Source organism: Sciurus vulgaris (assembly GCF_902686455.1).
Source record: "Sciurus vulgaris genome assembly, chromosome: 2".
In the NCBI taxonomy this organism is placed as follows: Eukaryota; Metazoa; Chordata; class Mammalia; order Rodentia; family Sciuridae; genus Sciurus; species Sciurus vulgaris.
The window spans coordinates 71,988,119-72,008,809 of record NC_136462.1 but is presented as its reverse complement, the minus strand read 5'-3'; the positions used below and the strand labels follow the sequence as shown (position 1 = coordinate 72,008,809).

At 33.2% G+C, this 20,691-nt stretch overlaps 1 protein-coding gene across 2 annotated transcripts in view; it reads right to left on the bottom strand.

Moving 5' to 3' along the window:
* PRKD1 (protein kinase D1) overlaps positions 1-20,691 on the bottom strand; it is a 319,507-nt gene that overhangs the window by 72,819 nt on the left and 225,997 nt on the right. For both annotated transcript variants that reach the window (XM_079127215.1, XM_079127216.1), the window contains exons 3-4: positions 14,621-14,752; positions 13,118-13,278 (exon numbers count right to left, since the gene is read on the bottom strand). In XM_079127215.1, coding sequence (XP_078983341.1) covers positions 13,118-13,278; positions 14,621-14,752 — 293 coding nt within the window. The remainder of the gene's footprint in view (positions 1-13,117; positions 13,279-14,620; positions 14,753-20,691) is intronic.

Sequence of the window (20,691 nt, the reverse complement as noted above, 5' to 3'; positions counted from 1 at the left end):
TTTCAAAGTAATAACATATATAATCTCTTTTTAAAAATACAAGACAATCTGGATTTGTTGAGTGCTAATGTACTCTTGGAAGTTATGCTAACTTTTATATCACCTCACTCTTTTTGAGTAAACAGAAATGAAGGGTAAAGGAACCTTACTATTTTCTTAAGTGATCTACCCCTTCCAGAAAAAGCATCAGAACTGCTGAAGAGCTATCACAAATTATATGCTTTGTTCTTTCAAAATGACAGTTACCATCATCCTACGGAATCTGATTCCTGGAGGAAAGGGGAGACATAATGTAAGTAGAATTCTCTCTCCTACTGTTTTACATGAACATAGTGTAAACTCAATGCCATGCACTCTAAATCTACAAATTGAAAAGGGGACATGTCCACTGAGGAAGAAAATAACTTTTCATGTTGACAACATCTGTTTTGAGGCTTTACCTATCAGATTTGATCTACACATAGAAAGTGAACTAGAGGGTAAACAGTTAAATGTGAAGGAAATCAAGGACAGTCATTTTAGGGTGATACATTTCCACTGTATTTGACTGCTTGGATATAGGCTTAATTGGAGTTGTAAAGCTGAATGAAAGAACCTGGAAAGAGGCTGTTGTACTAATAACTATCTTGGAGACACCAACAAGAAACTGGGAAAGTATAGAGACAATCCTGGGCTTCAAAGGTTAGAGCCTCCTTCTTCAACAATGGCCCATCTGGATAGTTTTATAGTATTTTATATAATATTGGCATATAATACTCAATGGTGAACATGTAGGGAGGGTGTGTATGGGTGTAAATGTGTATATGTTTGTATGTATATGTGCAAATGTGTTTCGGAAACAAGGTAATATGACTAAAGATCAGATTTTAATGAAACAATTAAAAACAAGAGAAGAAAAGAGAATTTTTCCTTTATCTATCTATCCACATAAAACTTTGAGTCTTAAAAATATAGGAAAGCACTAACTTAATGAAATTTTATGACTCATTCACTAACTTAATGAATTCTATGACTCAGTGATATTTTCAGAGTGAGGCTACAGAAAAACAGATGTCATCGAAAACTGGACCACTTCAAGCAAGCTGTATCTTGATTCATAACTTTTGGATTTTTGTCTCATCTTGCATTTCATGATTATTTATTCTTAAAAGGATAAATAAATACTTTCCCTTTTCTTGAAAAGGGAGGGAGAAATTAATCTGGTCAAATCGAACCATATTTCAGAAAACTATGTCTAATGGGTAATCTGAAATAATATGGCTAAATATTTCTGAAAACACAGAAGCCAATTATTCCTGATTTCTAGAAGTCTACTTTATAAATACAAATTCCAGTTTTCCATTCTCTCTTCTCTCCTTTAATTTCTTTTATGTCCAACTGAATTTTTCTGGGTGTACCTATTTCTGAGGGCCTAGAAACCCTCAAAGTGAACAAAAGTAATCTTTACTTTCTAATATTGAACTAGGAGCTCAATAGTCACACGTGATCAAGAATTAAAGGGTTTAAATCTGGTTGGATATGGCAAGACATTAGGTGGCTACCAGCAATAACTCAGCAAGGTCCAGCCCTGTTTTGTGTCTTGCGGGAGTGTTAAGAGGCCATGGCACTTACCTGAGGGATGTGTGGGCCCTTTAGAGACTTTATTCAAAGATCCACATATTCCTAAAACCTTTGTATTTTCTAAGTGTGGGCAAGTAGTGTGTGATGTTCACCCACAAGTGGGGTTCATGAAAACTGATTCTATTATGCTCATATTTACAGTTGTACATAAGGAAATTTTTATTCAGAGCATCAATTAATAATGTATGTATATTAACTGCCAGTCCTGCTGCATGAGATCTGGTAAGAGCATATCACAGCAGACCTCCCAATTTTATTAATTTTACAGAAGGGCTCCTTTCCCACAAATTCACCACTGCTCATACTTGTTGGTCAGGAGGTAGGGAAGTGCTGGTAAAGGAATTCTTGGACATATTTCCTCACTGAACGTGTACACTGCCCAGGTTTGAATTTGGAGAGTAGTTTATATAATCATCAAAAGAAATCTTGCAATATCTGGCAAATTTATGACACGGTGTCATGGTGCATATTTAAATGGAAAACTGATGTTTTAATTCAGATGAATCATCAGGATTCCTGGAACTCCAGAACACAAAAGTAACAAAGTCTGAACTTCTAGATAGACTTTCGTTACACTGGAAAATATTCTGGAAAATATGGGCAGAAATATCATCATTGTTCCACTCAGAATTAGGAACAGCTTCTTTTTTCATTACTTGCTCATTTGAGAAGAATCAACTTTGACTGTTATAAAGTATATCAGAATCATATCCAGTGATAGGTGGATAATATGATACTGGTGTTTATTTTTTTAAATAAATGAATACAGTAAGTGAATGAGTCACTTTTTTAAGACAGATTTTGTAGGAAAGCATGCACCTAAGACTTTCCTTTAGTATAATACTTATCTAAGTAAATGTAATCAAGCATTTACTTAGAAAATAACAGTTCATGGCAAATTGTTATTTACAAAATATGTACCCTGACATAAAAAATTAAACTGAATGTTGTCTAAATTTCACAAAAACAAAAGGATGCAAAACATAAGTATATGAACTGGTGGACACAGGGAAATTTAGAATGAGCAATTCCATTCATTTCCTAACAATCTCTGTAAGGCAGTCTGAATGCTAGGAATAAGCAAAACAATCAGGTTAGGAGCACTGAACTGCACTAAAAATAAGTTCTCTGAAGAGCCCTGAAACCTCAAAATTATATTAGTAGATGGTCCCTTAAGGACATTTTAAAACATCTGAAATAACTTTGGTAAGTTATTTAATTAAAAAAATTCCATAAGGCCTAACATTTTCTAAGTTGAGTCATCAATTACATCTTGTGGCCACAAACATCACCCAGTCTCTTAATTTCTGCTTCATTTTCTACCTTGACTTTACCCCAAGAAAAGATCATTCTTTGCCATCGTTTGATAAGAATGTTAAACTTCATCTTACCACATGAATTTCTTTTCAACAGACTTTATATGATAATGAAATGAATGAAAACATGCATATTCTCTATTATAAAAAGATTCTTCCTATAATAGATATGTAGATGAAAACATCACATTGTACCTCATATGCATGCACAATTACTGTTAATTAAAAATACAAATTTCAAAATCACTATAACATGACATTAAGAACATACAGAAAACTGAAAATATACTTTTCCTACAGATTAATATTCAAGGGACTACTGACATAACATATAAAGACTGTAAGCAACAATAAACAACTTAACAGAAAAAGAGAAATGCAATTTACCACAAGTGAAACAGGAATGTCTAATACATGAAAAGCTGTTTATCCCTACTAAAAATCATGTAATATTTAGGCATAGGAATTTCTTTTTTAACCTATCAAATTAGGTTAAAAATCTTGTAAACTATTGATAAAATAGTTTAAAATGTATGTAATAGAAAGAATATATGCTATAGAAAGAAATATATATTATAGAATCTTTTTCATAATGGAGAACATACATATTTTCATTCATTCCATGACTATATAAAGTCTGTTGAAAATAAATTCATGTGGTAAAATGAAGTTTAACATTCTTATCAAGTGATGGAGAAGAATGATCTTTCTTGAGGAGAAAGAATCTTTTTTATTGCTTATTCTATTTAGTTATACATGACAGCAAAATCCATTTTGATTCATTGTACACAAATGGAGTACAACTTTTCATTTCTCTTGTTTTACATGAAGTAGAGTCACACCATTTGTGTAATCATATGTGTACATAGGGACATAGGGTAGTGATGTTTGTCTCAGAACCCTTTAAACTACTGATAAAACCTGTAGTTGGGAAGAGTACAGGAAAATGGAAACTCTTGCACTGCTGCCAGTGGAGTTATAAATATAAAACTTCTACAGTTTTTTGAAGAATTATTTATCAACAAGATATACAACCCATTTAGCTTTGATTAATATAACCTACCAAGCCATTCAACAAATTCTTACTGAGCACTTTTTAACACTTTCACAAATATGCAAAAATTTACATGAGGATACTTATTCTAGAAGCATTTAAAATTTTAAAATAGAAACAATTTAAGCAATAGGAAAAATTTATTAAGTAAATTAATATATACCATTGTGATGGCATATTAGCAAGCTTTCACCAAGATATGCTTATTTATTTCCTGATAGATTATCTATGCAAGCTCCAAGTGAGTAAATAATTTATTTTTGCCTTCTACTGCATTTTGGGGTTACAGAGCTACACGGGATAATTGAGCAAGATATGCTAATAATGGAGCAATGGGCAACTTGTATAATAATTCTGACATTTATACAAGTATCTCTAAAGTATTTCTCTAGAGGAAGTTTGGTCAAATCTTATGTACCATTCTCTTTGAAAACATTTATGAAAATTTTTGTCTTTTTGAAAAATTAGATATAAGTGAAGTTCATGTAGAAAACTCATGTAGAAAATACACCTTAATTTCAACAGGAGCTCTCTTGTGAAGGTCTGACTGCTTTTATCTTGTACAACTTCCACAGAAAATGGGACTACTCTTTATTTCTCCTTTTTGCAATCTGTTTTTGATTGCAAAGTCAGAGAAGAAAGTGAAAAATGCTTCCTTTCTTTGGCTTCATGTTCAAAGGAATATTTGATGTGAAAGATACGGATTTACATTGAAAATTATGTCTGGAAGCCACTATAAAAAACAAACTTATAAACATGTAAAAAAAATTACACTTATGTAGTTTCCTTACTGGACTTTTCTAAGTGGAGCACTTTTTGAATAAGGATAATTTTTCCAAAATAGCGATTTATTATTATTATTATAGCAAATATCTTAATTTCTTATCTTACAAATTATAAATAATGACTCATTAGTTTCACTTAAACTAGAATATGTTGTGTTAGAATTGCCATAACAAAACAATCTAAGAATGGGCACTAGTAATAGTATTTGAAATTTATATTTTCTTAAGAAAAAACAGTAGTATGTCAACCCTCAATCGGCCACAAATACTAAAATATGAGAAGTGTTTTAGTCAGCTTTTTCCTGCTGCTTTGACTAGAAGACTCGACCAGCATAATTGTAGAGGAGAAAAAGTTTATTTGAGGTTTCATGGTTTGGGTCTTAGTCCACAGAAGGCTGGCTCCATTTCCCTGGGCTCCCGATGAGGGAGAACATCATGGTGGAAGACTGTGGCACAGGGAACCAGCTCAAATGATGATCAGGAAGTAGAGAGAGAGACTCCACACTCCAGTTACCAAATATATACCCCAAAGCCACATCCCCATTGAACCACTTCCTTCAGCTACACCCTACCTGCCTCCAGTTACCACTTAGTTGATTCCATCAGGAATTAATTCACTGATTAGGTTAATGCTATCACCCTATCATTTCTCCTCTAAACCTTCTTGCATTGTCTCACACTTGAACTTTTGGGGGCACCACATCTAAACCATAACAGGAACTGAACATTAACAAACCAACTGATCAATAAGTCATCTGGGAAGAGCAGAGTTATGGGCTCTGCTTTAATAGTTGATCTAAATGCCTGTCCTCAATATTTAAGTTACTAATTGCTTAAGAGAGATAAAAGATCAGCTTTCTTTTACAGAGCAGGGAGCACTTAAAATATTTTCGAAATAAATTTGAGTCTTTTTCATGTTTAATTTCTGCCTGGATTAGGAGTTTGATATTTCCACTTGTACAGGAATAATTAATAGCTCATGACATTATGTAAGAACTAAAATATCCTTTCTTTCAAAAGAAACTGTTAGAAACCACAATTGGCAGTTATAGTGATCTTTCTTATTGTTCTCCTTACTGTGCCAAGCAAAACCCATGCATTTGGAGGTAATATCCTGACTTGCATGGTTCTGTGGTACCTGGGATGAGGGCATGGTTCCAAAATGATGTATGAGTTTCACTGCATTCTCCTTTATTCTCAACTCGTTTGTTCATTTTCATAGAAAAGACATGAATGATATGGAATTAAGTAATAGGAGAGCAAACTTTGACCTAATTAACTTAATTATATTACTCTAATGACTGTATTGCTCTTTGTTTTACTGAGAAGGATGCAAAGTTAAAGAATACAACAAGCAAAAACAAAATCCACAGGCATACTAGAGTTCAGTGGGTTGAATTCCAAGCTAAACTGACCAGATTATTCTCATTGAGCTAATGCTGACATCAATATAATATTATAATGTTAGTTTGATAAAGAATGTGATGCATATTCCTAGTGCCAGGTAGCTTAGTACCTACCTCAAAGCCAGGACTCACAGGAGACTGAAACATGAAGTTGTAAGAGCAAAGGTGCAGAATAAAGGGAGAAAAAGACAGGAAAACAATGTTATTGAAGGAAAGCAATGCATAATATTTAATAATGCTTGATATAGGTGAATTTTCAAGGAAAAGTAAAATACTGTACTACTCACTCTAAGCTGGGAACTATTTTTAAAATTTAAAAGAAGCTATTGATACTAACACATTATTACAAAAGCACTGCAGTTGTAAGCTGGTAGAGGTTAAAAAAAAAAATCTTGACATGGTCTCAGTGAGGAAAGGTGGTTCTTACACCTTGTTCAAAATAAATTACAGTCAGAATGGAGCATTTTTGACCTTTAAGTGAAAGATTAGGTTTTTTTTGCACAATAATTCATCCTCTCAATGGGAAAAGAAGGAAAAAGGTCATCAAAGTAATCAAAAGTGACATAGTTGTTATCTGCCTGCAGGCAAGAATAAGCTGATGAATAATCAGTATCAGTTAGTGGTTTACAAACCTGGTAAGTTCAATAGTAAGAGTTTTAGTAAGATAAATATTTCTACAGTGCATTCTCTGCTCATTTTAGAGTTCTTGTTTTCTGTCTGGTTTCATTCAAAGTTGAAATGTAATTCAAAGGTAAAAAGTTACTCTGAATTTTTTTGTTCAAGAGGAGAAAAAGTATCAATGGAAAGTATAAGACAAAGCTTGAATAAGTAGACAGCACTTACATGGTAATTTATATTGAATATATTCCTTTTTTATCTTTGTTTTCTCAAGCATTTTCAGCAGCTCTATCTGATAAACAGAAACCAAATCAAAACTGAAATACAGTTGATTCTTTTTCTTACAAAAATGCATAATGTTTTGCAATCAGTGCTTTTTCCAGTGTTGAGTAAATTACTGTGCATTCAGAAAAAAAACTTTATTATTTGTTTTCTGAATCCTTGTGTATTTATTTGTAATCTACAGATAACCCATTTTGTCAGATTTTGCAAGTTGTGTACATTAAGAGTGAGGTTCTGCCAAGGTTAATTTTTATCCAGTACTATTTGCAAAATTTTTTGAAATGAGAGAAAGCACATGCAGAACTCAAAGGCAGCAACTAAAGATTTGAACACAGACCTAAACATGACTTTTGAGGAAATTTTATAACCTATGTACTCTTATGAGACAGAAATCAATCAAGTTTCTCAATTTCCAAAACAATTTCCTTGCTACCTACAGATCTAGTATACAAAGCTCATGATTTTTTTTCCACCAGTGGATAACCCTGAAGTCCTATTTACTCTGGGTTTTCATTAGAACTCGCCTTCAGCTAAGAACTATTTAACTTGTCATAGTTGATGATGGACTATGAAGTATGCATTCATTTACTTGTTTCTCTAGGTTATCATTTCTCAAAGTGCACTTTTTCCCACAAGATACTCATAGATTTTATGAGCAACAGGGATTCCATATTTCAGTCAGTTTAGGAATACTGGAAGACAGCTTAGATTATGGCAAGACACATAAGTCCTTTAACTATGCTCAGTAACTGCACTGGTGTCCACTAGCTGGCTGACCAAGAGGCATTTCCCAATGTTATTTGACCAAGATCGTTCTTTTGTTTTTCTACAGAATATTTTATGGGACATTATTTTTTTTTACAAATAAACAATCCTCTTTTTATCTGGCTATCAAATTAGAATCACCAGAAATGTAGATAGGTCATCAAGAAAAAGACAGCCATCCATTTCACTAGTAGGTAACATAATATTATACTATAATTCTATTTTTGTTTTGTTTTTCCCTTGAAGAAAAAATCATATGAATTACAGTGTTACATCTGTGTCAAAAACTACTGTAGAAAACAGTGTTGATTATGCAAGTGAAGTCTACATATTCCAGAAACTATGGCACATTACTTTTAATTTAGTATTGAAAGACTTTATTTCCTATTACTGAATAATATCAGTTTTATAACCCCATTTTCTTTTAATTCACTGAAAGTAATCTCAGAACTTAATTAGTTTTTCTGATGTGACATTTCATTCTTTTCTCACATGACGTGTGGATAACCCCATGGCTTTATAATTTGCTATTTGGATAACTATTGCTATTATCATTGTAAAACAATATTATTGAGGAATAATATATTTAAACTATACAAAGTTCTACACATAAAGCTTGATGAGGTTTTACACATATACACACCCATGTAACCTCTTCCTAGATCAAAATGGAGCATAATTTAACCTGTTAGGTGGCTCACTTCTGAAACCTCCCAGTTGGCAACCCCTAAAAGAAACCATAATTCTGATGTGTTTCAACATAAATTAGTTTTGTGTGATTTGAACCTCATATACTGAATTTCATTTGGGTCTGACTCCTTCCTTTAAGCATTATTTTGTGAGATTCATCCATGCTGCTGAGTGAATCAGTAGTTCATTAATTTCACTGCTGTATCATCCGTACTTTCCATCGTATGACCACACCAATTTTTTTCCAGTTTTTAGCTTTTATGAAGATGCTAAAACCATGTTTGTCGCATGTCTATGACATTTCTCTTGAATATTCACGTGCCTAGAGGTGGAACTGCCGAGTCACATGGTATGCTTATGTACAGCTTTAGAAGAGAACTGCCAACCAGTTTTCCAAAGTTGTTGAGATCATCTACATTTCCAGTAGTACTGTGTGTAAATTTCAGGTGCTCCGCATCTTCGCCAGTACTTGTTATTGTTATGTTTTTTTCAATGTTAGATATTCTGGTGTAATCAGATTTCATTATAGACAACTTTTAACTCCTCAGTAACTAATGATGCCATTCACATTTTTATATTTATTATACATATTCCCCCTGTAAAGTGCTGTTGAAGTATATAGCTACATTTTCAATGGGTTGGCTGCCTTCAAACTTTTTTGTAAATGTAATTTACACACTCTGGAAATGAACAAGTATAGCATTAGAAATGCTATATTTGCTTTTCCACTCACTTAATAGTATTTTGATGAAATCAAATCTTAATTTTAATTATACCAATTAATGTTTTTCCTTTGTTTTCAGATATTTGAATCCTGTTTTAAAATAATATTTTTATTCTAACTTCTTGTATTTATTCTCCGGTTATTTCCCAGATATTCCCAATCAATTTAGAATTGATTTTCTATATAGTATAAAGCAGGGGCAATATTCACATTTTCCATGTGCAAATCCAATTGGTCCCAAAAATATTTGTTGAAAAGACTGTCCTTGCCTAACAACAATTATATCCCAGGCATAAATCAGTAGGTCTGTATGTGCATGCAGGTTCTGGATTCTCTTTCACTGGTTGATTTTTCTCTCCTGGTGTAATGCCACATTGACTTAGCGGTTTATGCTGGGACTTTGTATAATACTACTTTGTCCTAGTGTGGTTTTACGTTTGGCAATCTTCCAGTTGTGTTCTGCATCACAATACTATTGACATTTGAGGCTGGATACTTCATTGTGGGAGGGTGTCCTACGTGTTCACTTTTCCATGACTGGTCCATCAAATCCTGATTGCTTTGGCTGCTCTTACATGTCTTTTAATAGTTTTTTTTTTTTGTTCTGGCCTATCATATTTTATTCAGATTTTATAATTGCTACTGGTGGGAGAATTGATGTAATATAAACTTTTCCTTCATACCTATGGGCAAAAGTTCTGCACCATATTCTGAACTTTTTACCTACAATTAAGTCTCTAATAACTTATTCTTAATTGGCTTTGACTCATTCCAAATACTATGGGATTTATGTAAGTAAAAATTAAAAGATGGATAAAGCATAGAGAAATGATAGGATCATTTAATCCTGACTTCTACAGATGTCCCATTCATAAAACTGATACAATCTTGTTAAGTATACTCAAATATAAAGGTACAATATATTAGTGTGTCTTACTTAAGGATGTACCGAGATTTTCCTTCTAATACTGGTGACTTTTACAAAAAGAAATACACCCCACAGAAATGTTATATGATAAATTGATTAAATTTTAGATTTTCTTGAAAGATGGATTGCTTTATGTTTGCCATAAAAGATACAGGTTACTGCCAAAGTTGATGACAGATAAAGTTTGTCATAAGATCTATGCTATATTTTTTTCTATCTTAAAATTATGGAAATCTGGGATTCAATTTATGTGCCAAAATTGGATAAATTAATAAAATAGCAATGTCTTACTCTATATGTAAAACAGATTTTATAGTCAATATAGGCAATTATGTCAGAGAAAATTTCATTTTCTTATACTTGAGAGAGAATTCACACATTTATCAGTCTTACAAAATTCATGGTCTAGTGGCAATTAATGAGAAATACTACCTTCAAACAGGTTGTCATCTTTTTTAGAAAGGAAAAATATTCTTTAGTATATACAGAGTCAAATATTTTACTAATATTGCCATAATACCAACTCTTCCAAGTCATACACTACAACTTTTAGACTATAGTTAATGGTCACTTATGTCTTGATTAGGGCTGAAAATGGGATATATTCATTGCATTCCAAGCATGCCTGGATAATAGCAGGGTGGTTTTTTCCTACAGAAAGTGCCCAAGACATAACAGGAACAAAGGTAACAGGAAAATAGGTATCCCATTAAATGTTTCCTACTTTCTTGGAAATAGGATAAAAAAAAGACACTCATACACTCCATAGGGCCCAAAGAGCTTTGATGAATGTAAAATATTAATTTAACAGTCAATATGTCAAATAGTATCACAAATATTTCCAAAAGCATTTCTCATTTAAAGTTTACCTGAAGATATTTTAAGGATATTTTATATAAGGATATGAAAGCTTAGGATACCAATATTTTTCAATGTATCTTAGACCCAATTGTTCCTCATATCATAAAAAAGACTAATTTGATCACAATTTACAAGCATTTTTTGAGAAAAATGTTTAAAATCTGATTTTCAAAAATACATTTTTAAGCATTCTACTTCACAAAATTTTCATTCATCAATGAAACACTAATGAATTTCAACATTTTATGTAAAATACAGCGTGTAATCAAGTAATTCAAATAATTAAATAATTATTTAATTTGGTTAAATAAAGCAATTAGATAATTTGATTTAAAGATACAAAAATTTGTGTTAAAGATGATAGTTACATAACCTAAATTACATTTACATATAGATTATATATTTATATTTAAACATATTTGATTATATTAGTTGATCTATATTTTAAAAATCTGAATTATAGACATACGATGTTTGAAGTATATATATATATATATGCACAAGCATGTGTGTATATATAAATGTGTATATACATGGAAGTACAGGTATATACATTAAATGACTGAGACTGGGTAAAAGAAATGATACTTAGCATTATTATCCAGATTTTTAATCTATTCTGATATTGAATGACTAGAGCTTTAGATTTCTTGTAAGGTGTTAATTTTTAAAAAATATTTTCTTGGTAAAACTGAAAACAAAACATGATTAATTTTCAATTTTGTTTTATTAACTTGTTTTAAAATGTGTATCTTAAAAACATTATGACTCTCAGTGATTAAACTTAAAAGCAAGATTAACTGCTGTAATTTGTAAAATCACCACTCACAAAATTCAAACTCAAAGAATTTCTGAACTGGGAAAGTAAAATAGCTATTTAAAAAAAAATAAATTTTGATACAATTATTTCAAAACAATATGATTTCTTCCAATTAATAAAAATTTATAGAATAATATATAACCAGATGCATCTATTCTGAATAATTACAAAAATATATTCTTCTGACTATTGGTGGGACTTGGTACCCATTTTTTCCCCAATAGGTTCACTTAAAGAAGTTACAAAAGTGTGAGAGACTTCCACCAACAAAGCCTAGGGGTATGAAGTTTTTTCTAGACAAAAAATGAGCATGCATTTCAAAATGTCTACTTTGTACTAATAAAGTCTAAGTGACAAGGATCATGATAAAATATTTTCCACACAATAAGGTGATTCACATAATTTCTTATAGATGTCTTCAAATATATTGCCTCTCTCAACTTCAAGAGAGATACACTCTAAATGTAATTTTTAAATTGTTTCTCTCCAATTTTTACAGTAGCTAGATTTCAACAAGTTCTTATAATAGACATTGGAGGATGGGGGAAGTAAATTGGGGAAATTTAAAGCCTCAAACCATTATCTCATTTCAGAATAATGTTTTTTATTTTAAATAATCAATGTAATAATCAAAATTTTTAGTTTTTTTTGAATGTCTGGCAAATCCAGCTTTCTTAAAATTTAACTTTCTTAAAGAAGCATACTTAAGCTATATCCCTAAGATCATTTAGAGCCAATGGAAATATGCAAAGTATTAAGTGCTATTTTTCTCACAGAATTTGTCAATCGGTGTATGTGAATACATTCACATGTATACTAGTAGTGCCAAGCAATAAGACTTTTATATTTTCATAAGAACAAATTTCAAATTTTCTCCCAAAATAAACATTCATCTGTGTCATAAGTGAATAATCTACAGAGAAGAACATCTTTCATCGCTGGTTTCCAAATTTTGACAAAGTATGTTTTGCAACATTAACACATTAATTCATGCTACTCTGGCACTATGACCATGATGAAACCTCACATATTTTATAATTTCACTAAGTTCAGATAAAAGCAAACTCCAAGCTGTTGGATATTTCATGAAGCATTGACCAATCTACAGCACAGACCCTGAAGAAACACAGTCATTAACACCCTGGCTGTGTCCTCCCTCCCGGCACACTGTCTTGGATTGACACTGTTATCACAATGTCCCACAGATTTCTCATGTAAATGGGGAAATGAATAAACAGGAGGACATACCAGAAGGGGTTCATCAGGGGCACTGGTGGAGAGCTCAGCAGAGGATGTGCGGATGGTGCTGAGCCCAGTGAGAGAAACATTTGAGAGCCTTCTTCGCCTCACACCACTGCAATTGTTGGGAATTTTAAATGCACATCTCTTATGGTAATTCAGACCACATCCTGGAAAGGAAAAATAAAAATAGCTTTTGTTAAACTATAAATTAAAAGCTATTCCATTAGTTGTAAATTAGAATTTATCAAAATAACACTGCTTCTGTTTTTCTTGATGCTATTTAGAAATTCAAATTTTATTTTGAGCTTTCTGATTCCCCCCAATTTGTGAATGGACTATGAATTTTGATTTTATTGGACAACATCAGCAACTATCCTGTTTATCACTTTTTAAAATGTTCTGCAGTATAATGAATTTGGACATTGAGGAATCCAGCAACAATATTGTGAGCTGATTATCTCAGCCACTTTTAGTGGCCACAAGTTCAAATACAAGTGGACACACAGAATGAAAATTAATCACAGTATATTATAACTTTGGGACTATAATGATTTGCATTCTGGTTCTATAACTTGCTTTTTTTTACCTGACCTTGAACAAATTACTTCACCTCAATTTCACTATCTGTGAAATGGAGAAAATAATAACTGCCTTGTAGAATTATTAAGAAAATATATAAAATGCTTCCCTTGCTGGTTTCCACATGGTAGGTGTTTGATAACTGGAAGCACATTTTCCCACTAAGGGAAGTATCATTTTCCTTTTAATATTTCTTCTATTCATATTCCCCATGCAGCTGGCATCCACAACTCAAAGAATTTGTTCCACATATCATAAAATAGAGAGACAATTTTTCACAAAACACACTGAATAGAGTTTTTCTAGATCACTGTCTTAACTGCCCCCTTTACAGACAGAATTTAAACAGTTGTGGTGCATTTATTTTTATGTTGAATCTCAAAGGCTAGGTCATATTGACCAAAGTTCAAAAAGCTCTATTCTCCCCAATCTACAGGAAACAGAGGATGAGTGGGTAAGATATCAAGATTGTATGATGGTGTCCAGGTACTCTAAACTGTGCAGTTCAAGGAGTTCTTTCCACAGGTATGATAAAACTGGGTACTGGTATAAGAACCCAAGTTTAATTTCCAGTCTACCCAATTCAATAGCTGGGTGACCTTGCACTGTTTATAAACTTCTGAACCTCTGCTCATTTCAATGTCTGCTATTCCAATTTGTGGCTTACTTAACATGCAAATTTTATTTTTAGTCTGTTGCTAAAATATCCAATAAAATACAGGGGAGAAATATTTCCACACAATAGAGGAGAAAAGATGTTCCTAGATTAGGGCAAGTATGTTAAAGACAGGACCTTTTAAAAAATGAACTAAAGAGACTTCATTCACCCTCCCCCAAACGTTTGGAGAACACTTCCAAGGGACAGAAGACACAGCATAAGCAGACAGCTCTAGCATGCATTCAACTTGGTGGGGGAAGAAAACAAATTACCTTCACATTTAAGGCCTTGACGCACCAGCCCCCACAGCATTTCTCCACAGTGATCACAGAAGGCTGGAGCTCTGTATGAATGAACAAAGAGAGCATGGGGACGGATCTGGAAGTCTTCGAAGGTGGCAGAAGCTGTAGAAACAGTAACATTGAAAAAGAAATTGAGTGGGTCTGCGAATAATAATTATGCAAGGTCATAAGAATACACTATAACAAGGTAGAGAAGTTAAGAAGTTAAGAATCAACTTGATTCTTCCCAGCCATAGTTTTACAGGTGGTGGCATAGCAACCTTCTCTTTTACCCTCTTGCTGTGTGACAAATTTTCAGGCTACTTTGAAACTAGTTAAAATGCTAGGAGAAAGCATAAATGAAAGGATGAGTCAACTTGACTTATAAAGACCTGATAGTCGAAAACATTTTGGTTTTTCTCTTCCCAAATGACTAGAAAAGTGTTCAGAAGTATGAATAAGAAAAGGTTGATGAACTGAATTCAGATGGATCTGAAAATAATATATTTGAGTAGGACCATGAAGAGGGTAATTGGAGGACAGGGACGATCAGGAGAATAAGAAATCTGAGCAGCCTCCCAAAAGGGAGGGATAGAGTTGTTTGAATTCTTGAACAGTAAAGACAAACATTAAAATCATGACCTACCTATAAGAAACCAAACAGCCTCTTCAGTCACATGCCAAACAGAGGGATTTAATATACATACTGATGAACTGTGGGCCACTCTGAGAAATACACTCAGTAACCTACATTCATGCTTTAGGCACTTTTTATTATTTTGTATTGCTCCTTATTCCCTATGGTACTTAAATAAAACACTGAAACTCACTTATTTCATTTATATTTTTCCATATAATATATTTATCATATTATAGAAGTAGTTCATGTTTTCCGCGGTTGCTCAAATAGAAAGGTATAAAGAATTGAAGGTGAAAGACCAGCCTTTCCTCTCATAGTTCTAGGGATAGGTGTGGAGCAATTTCTGGACCAATTTGCATGCAGAAGCCTGATGCTGGGGCTGCCCAGTGTGTTGTGGAGTGTCACACTGGCAATGGAAGAGCTGGATGGAATGTCACCACTACCCAAGTGACACTGCACTTCATCATCATGGGCCTCAGCTTCTCATGCCTAAAAGGAGAAGATGTGGGCTGACCATTACTTCTCTAGTCCCCGAAAGCCAAAACTTCCACAGTTATAACAGAACCATGTGCACTTGATTTATAATTTTATTCCAGTAGAATTTTGGGGAAAAGACTATTGTAGTCTTTTCTTTCTCTTCCTCCTCAATTGAATATGTTTGGGAATAAATGTCTAGATTAATAGTATTATAAATAATGCTTATTCTAAGAAAATTAGTGAACCAGGTGTGGTTCCATCAATTATCTACTTGGGTAGTGTCATCAAAATTTGTGTGATTTTGCAGAATGCTAAATTCTCTTTAAAATTGGTCCTTCATACATATATACAACATTTCTTCCTAAAATATCAAGGAAAATAGTTAAATACTTTGTGCTAACCATTAAATCCTAGCTTCTCCCCTCACCCTCAAAATCACTCCTCAGGACCAAACAACTATGACAATACTATGACAGTAATTAGTTGAATAATTATTGTAGTTTTCAAAATAAGGAACACTAGAATGTGACAATACAAATACCATGCTGCATTCCAACATATTTGGAATTAATCAGGAAAAATATAAATAATTAACTACAGATTTTCAATGACACCCCCCCTCCAGTTTCTGTCAGGTAAATTTGTTTTTTTCTTTTTGTAAAGGGGATTAACATTCATAAGCAGTTAGCACCCTTGACTTATGTTTAAATGCCATGTTTCTAAAGTTCAATTTTAATATTCTCCTGTTAATTTTAGAATAATTAAATACATTTTTTAAATAAAACTACCAAGTGTGGTGAGGTTTTACATCCATTTGAAATCAAAGCACAACATCCATTCATTATGAATTTACCTGTTCTGCACCCTGGGGGAAATCAGCATTAGCTGAGTATATGCATGCCGTCTTGCCTAATCACAAAATTGCACTTCAGAGATAATCACTTAGCACAGGAAAACAAAGTGAATGCTGTAATTCCATTTCATTTAAGTTCTAGAATCAAAATGGACAGATAAGAATAGGAATATTAAAGTGTCTTAGAGATTCCAAGAAGGGAACAATGTGCTATCTGTCAGCCTGTCATAATCAATCAGCCAACCTAAATTAAAACCATATGACAGGGCAACAAAATAAACACAATGGGCCCCTTATACTGGTATTTGTGTCTCTTTGATTTGCTCTATTCACAGTCTATTGTTATACTCCAGTGTGCAGGAGAGGAGAAAATGACATGCTTTCCTTAGTCATTGAGCATTTGAAACAGGTAATTGAGTCCAAAACCCTAATATAATCAGTAGTTCTTTTAAGGTACATTATAAATTGTTGCACAAAATGGAGTAAACTTGTTAGCAGTACTGAAGAAATGAGGCTTCCCAAGCAAAATAAATATTCTCAGGAGGTCAAAATTATTTGCATAATAAAATAAAATAATGCCAGATCTTCCAAGATTCTCAGCAACTTAAACTTCTTCATACTGGCAATTTTGGCACTTTGAGAGAAACATTAACTCTTCATGGCCATGACAAGTGCAGACTGATGTAAGAGAAAGATGCTACTGTAAGTATCACCTCATTCAAGTTTCCACAAGCAATCTAGGAAGTAGAGATTATTATTCCAGTTTAACAGAAGAGAAAACTGAGACTCAGAAATTGTTATCACACTAGGTAAAACAGGATCCGGACTCTGCCAGCCCTGACATCAGAGTCACATGCTCTGCTCAACTACTAGGACTCAACTGATTGTATTTATTTTGCCATTAAAACATTATAGAGTACAAGGTATGCCTTTATGTTGTGAATGTCTTGGAAAGACCCTTACAAACATTGCAGTTAAGTATTACACATTGCCTATTGTCCCATGTGTCCTTATATCAGGGATGTTAAAAATGCTGGAAGAAATGAGTGATCCCATAAAATATGGTATGGAAAGAAATTATTTTAGTTTATGATAAACTTTTAAAATATGCATCCTACTAGATTCTGCATTTTAATCCCTCTCCTCTAACCAAGTGGGAATTAAGAATAATTTTTAAAATTTTTACAAGAATGAAAGTTAATACAGAGTTACACCCAGTTGACACCTTGTGTCTACAGCATAACCAATGTTACCACCTTGAATTGGTAAATCTGGCCCAAAGTAAAACATTTTGAAGGTTTTCAAAGCTCTGAAGCTTTGTTGTGGAAGTATTTGGTTTTCTCCCATACAATTTAGAATATTGAAAGTAACTTCCAGACACCAGTACTCCCACACAAATACACATATCCATTGTTTTAAGATATTCCATGAATAAAACCCCTATCTACTTTAGCCTCCAATGTTATATCCACATTCACACAACACAGACCCACACAGACCCACACAAATCATTCGCTGTTGCAGAAGAGTTATCACTGGTGAAATGACTATTCATAATCAGTTTATTGCATTCATGAATATCCCAAATTATTAGGAAGTTATTTATATTGAGCTCCTAATATTCTTCTATAACTTCCACCTACACTCATAGTTCTAAAAGTAAGCCTCTAACTCTAAGGCATTTTCTTATCTTTCTAAGTCAACTCACGTAGGCCAAAGAGTCCTAATAACTTCAAGCATATATTGATTTATAGCATGTTTACTTTATATCGATATACTAGATATTGTAGCATACGTTGGGAATAGAATAGTGACTAATGGTTGTATGTTATTGAGAGTTCAAAGAGAAAATGAAAACGACATTTCCATCTGTAATAATAGAAAATGCAGAGATGGAAACAGCAGCAGAAAGGTTGCAGAGTATGTGTGGGTCAGTCAGGGAACACTTGACCGAGGTGGGTACTTACTCTACAGAATCTCAAAGTGTAAAAAGTGTTTTGAAAGTGGACAAAGGGATAAAGAGAAAGCATCTTAACATAGTCTGATTTTATTTTGTTATGGATAATTTATAGGATTGTTTACATGTTTCTTTATAATTTTTCTGGCTTCTTGATACTTCATCTTGGGTGCACCATCAGGAGAATAAGCAAGAGTGCCTTATACAAGATGGCAACTCCATGCGATCAGGGCCAAGGTGTGTGACATGCTTGTAGGATTAAGCCTGCACATATCTACATGTCATCCTCACTACTGAATACACACTCCTATACCCTGAGGCTGGTCTTATTTTCCTGCACTGGTCCCAGTCTCTCTAAGTCACCCTGGTATCAGATTCTCCCTTCAGGTAACCACTGTTCAAATTAACTTATATTTCCAATTTTTGTTATATCTGGAAACATTGAGAGTTGGGAAGACCTCACAACTTTCCAACAACAAGAACATTCAAAGAATCCTTGCTGAAATACTTGCAACAGTACCTTTCAGATGGCTGAAAAAACGATGAATACAATCTCCAGTTTTGACTTAATATCTGACCGTAAAAATATTAGTGAAGTGCATTGGTGGTAACTTGGGAGTCTCCCAAGGCAGATCTCTGATCTGCCTATTGATCAGGCAACTCAGAAATTTCTGGGAAATTATAAGTTTGTGGTGAGAGACATAGATAGATAGATAGATAGATAGATAGATAGATAGATAGATAGATAGATAGACAGACAGATAAATAGATAGACAGACAGACAGAGGAGTAAAAAGGTCTCACAAGCCAGACTATTACACAGTAAAAAAATGATCCTAATAAGGAAAAAGAAGACTGGTAATCAGATACACAGATATAAGTGCCCCAGGAACTCTCTGCAGGTTTATCCTGTGAAAGGGAGCATACCCATCACAGAAGGAGCAGCACAGAGTCAGGCAGAATGCATAGAAATGGCCCTGGCCAGAGACCCACTGGTGGAAGGCTCCAAGAAGGAAGAAGGGAAAAGTGGAGGTCCCGAGAAAGCTACAACAGAACAAAAGGCCTTCCAGCTGACAAAAAGTGAGGATAGAGGCCTGACCCAAGGAGAATAAAAGCTTGATGCAAACAGAGACAGAAAAAGCCCAACTATTCAATTGTAGTTTTTTTTCTATCTTTTCTCACAAGGTAGACAGACCATTTTAAATTAAACAAAAAAAGAAATGCTTAAAAAGAAAATGGCATGGAATGAATGAACAGATTATCTAAGACTTAAGGGCTTTAAGTGAATTATTTTCAATATACCCAAATAAATAGCACATGAGGGCTCAAAAGTTTACTTTTAGTCTTAAGAGAATATCTATATCAATATTGAAACACAGTCTTGTTGGGCTTAATGAAATTATTCTAAAGTCCTTCTATACGAATTAAAAAGTACTTTAGTAAGAATGGAAAAGTTTAATAGGAGAGTAATGAAGAGGTCTAGCTCTACTTGATATCAAAATATTCTATAAAATTATGATATTTAAAAATAAGTGGTGGCTGTTAATACAAGAGAGAGAAAGAGATCACTAGGAGGACAGAATTGGTAACCCAGAAATCTATCCTACACATGAATTTAAAATACAATGGAATATACAATAAATCAGTGCCGGAGGGAAATATCATCTAAAACAATAATTAACAATTAGTAATAATTAGCACCTTGGAGGAAAATACACTGTAGAAATGTATTTCCTATCCTATACTAATTACTAAATAATAAAAAAAATTAAATAATCACACAATGTTAGAAGTAGAAGGAAAAAGTGAACATGTATCAAGTTTCTGAAGGGAAAACTACTTAGAAAATAGTAGAAGTTCATATATTTGCAACGTGATAAAAGAAAGCAAATGAGAAAGATATGTAGCAGGAACTACAAGTTGAATTGCCCAAGAATCATATAATAGCCTCTTTTACTTAGCATATTTACAGCAGGTATATTTACAATAATTATGTATTCCAGTCACAGAAAGCTAATTATATTTAATGCTTTCAGGTATATAGAACATAATAACTACTAGCATTCAAGGAGTGATCCCTATGCAATGTCAGACACTAAGCATGCAGGTGACAAGTCCTGGGTTCCTTTAGGAAA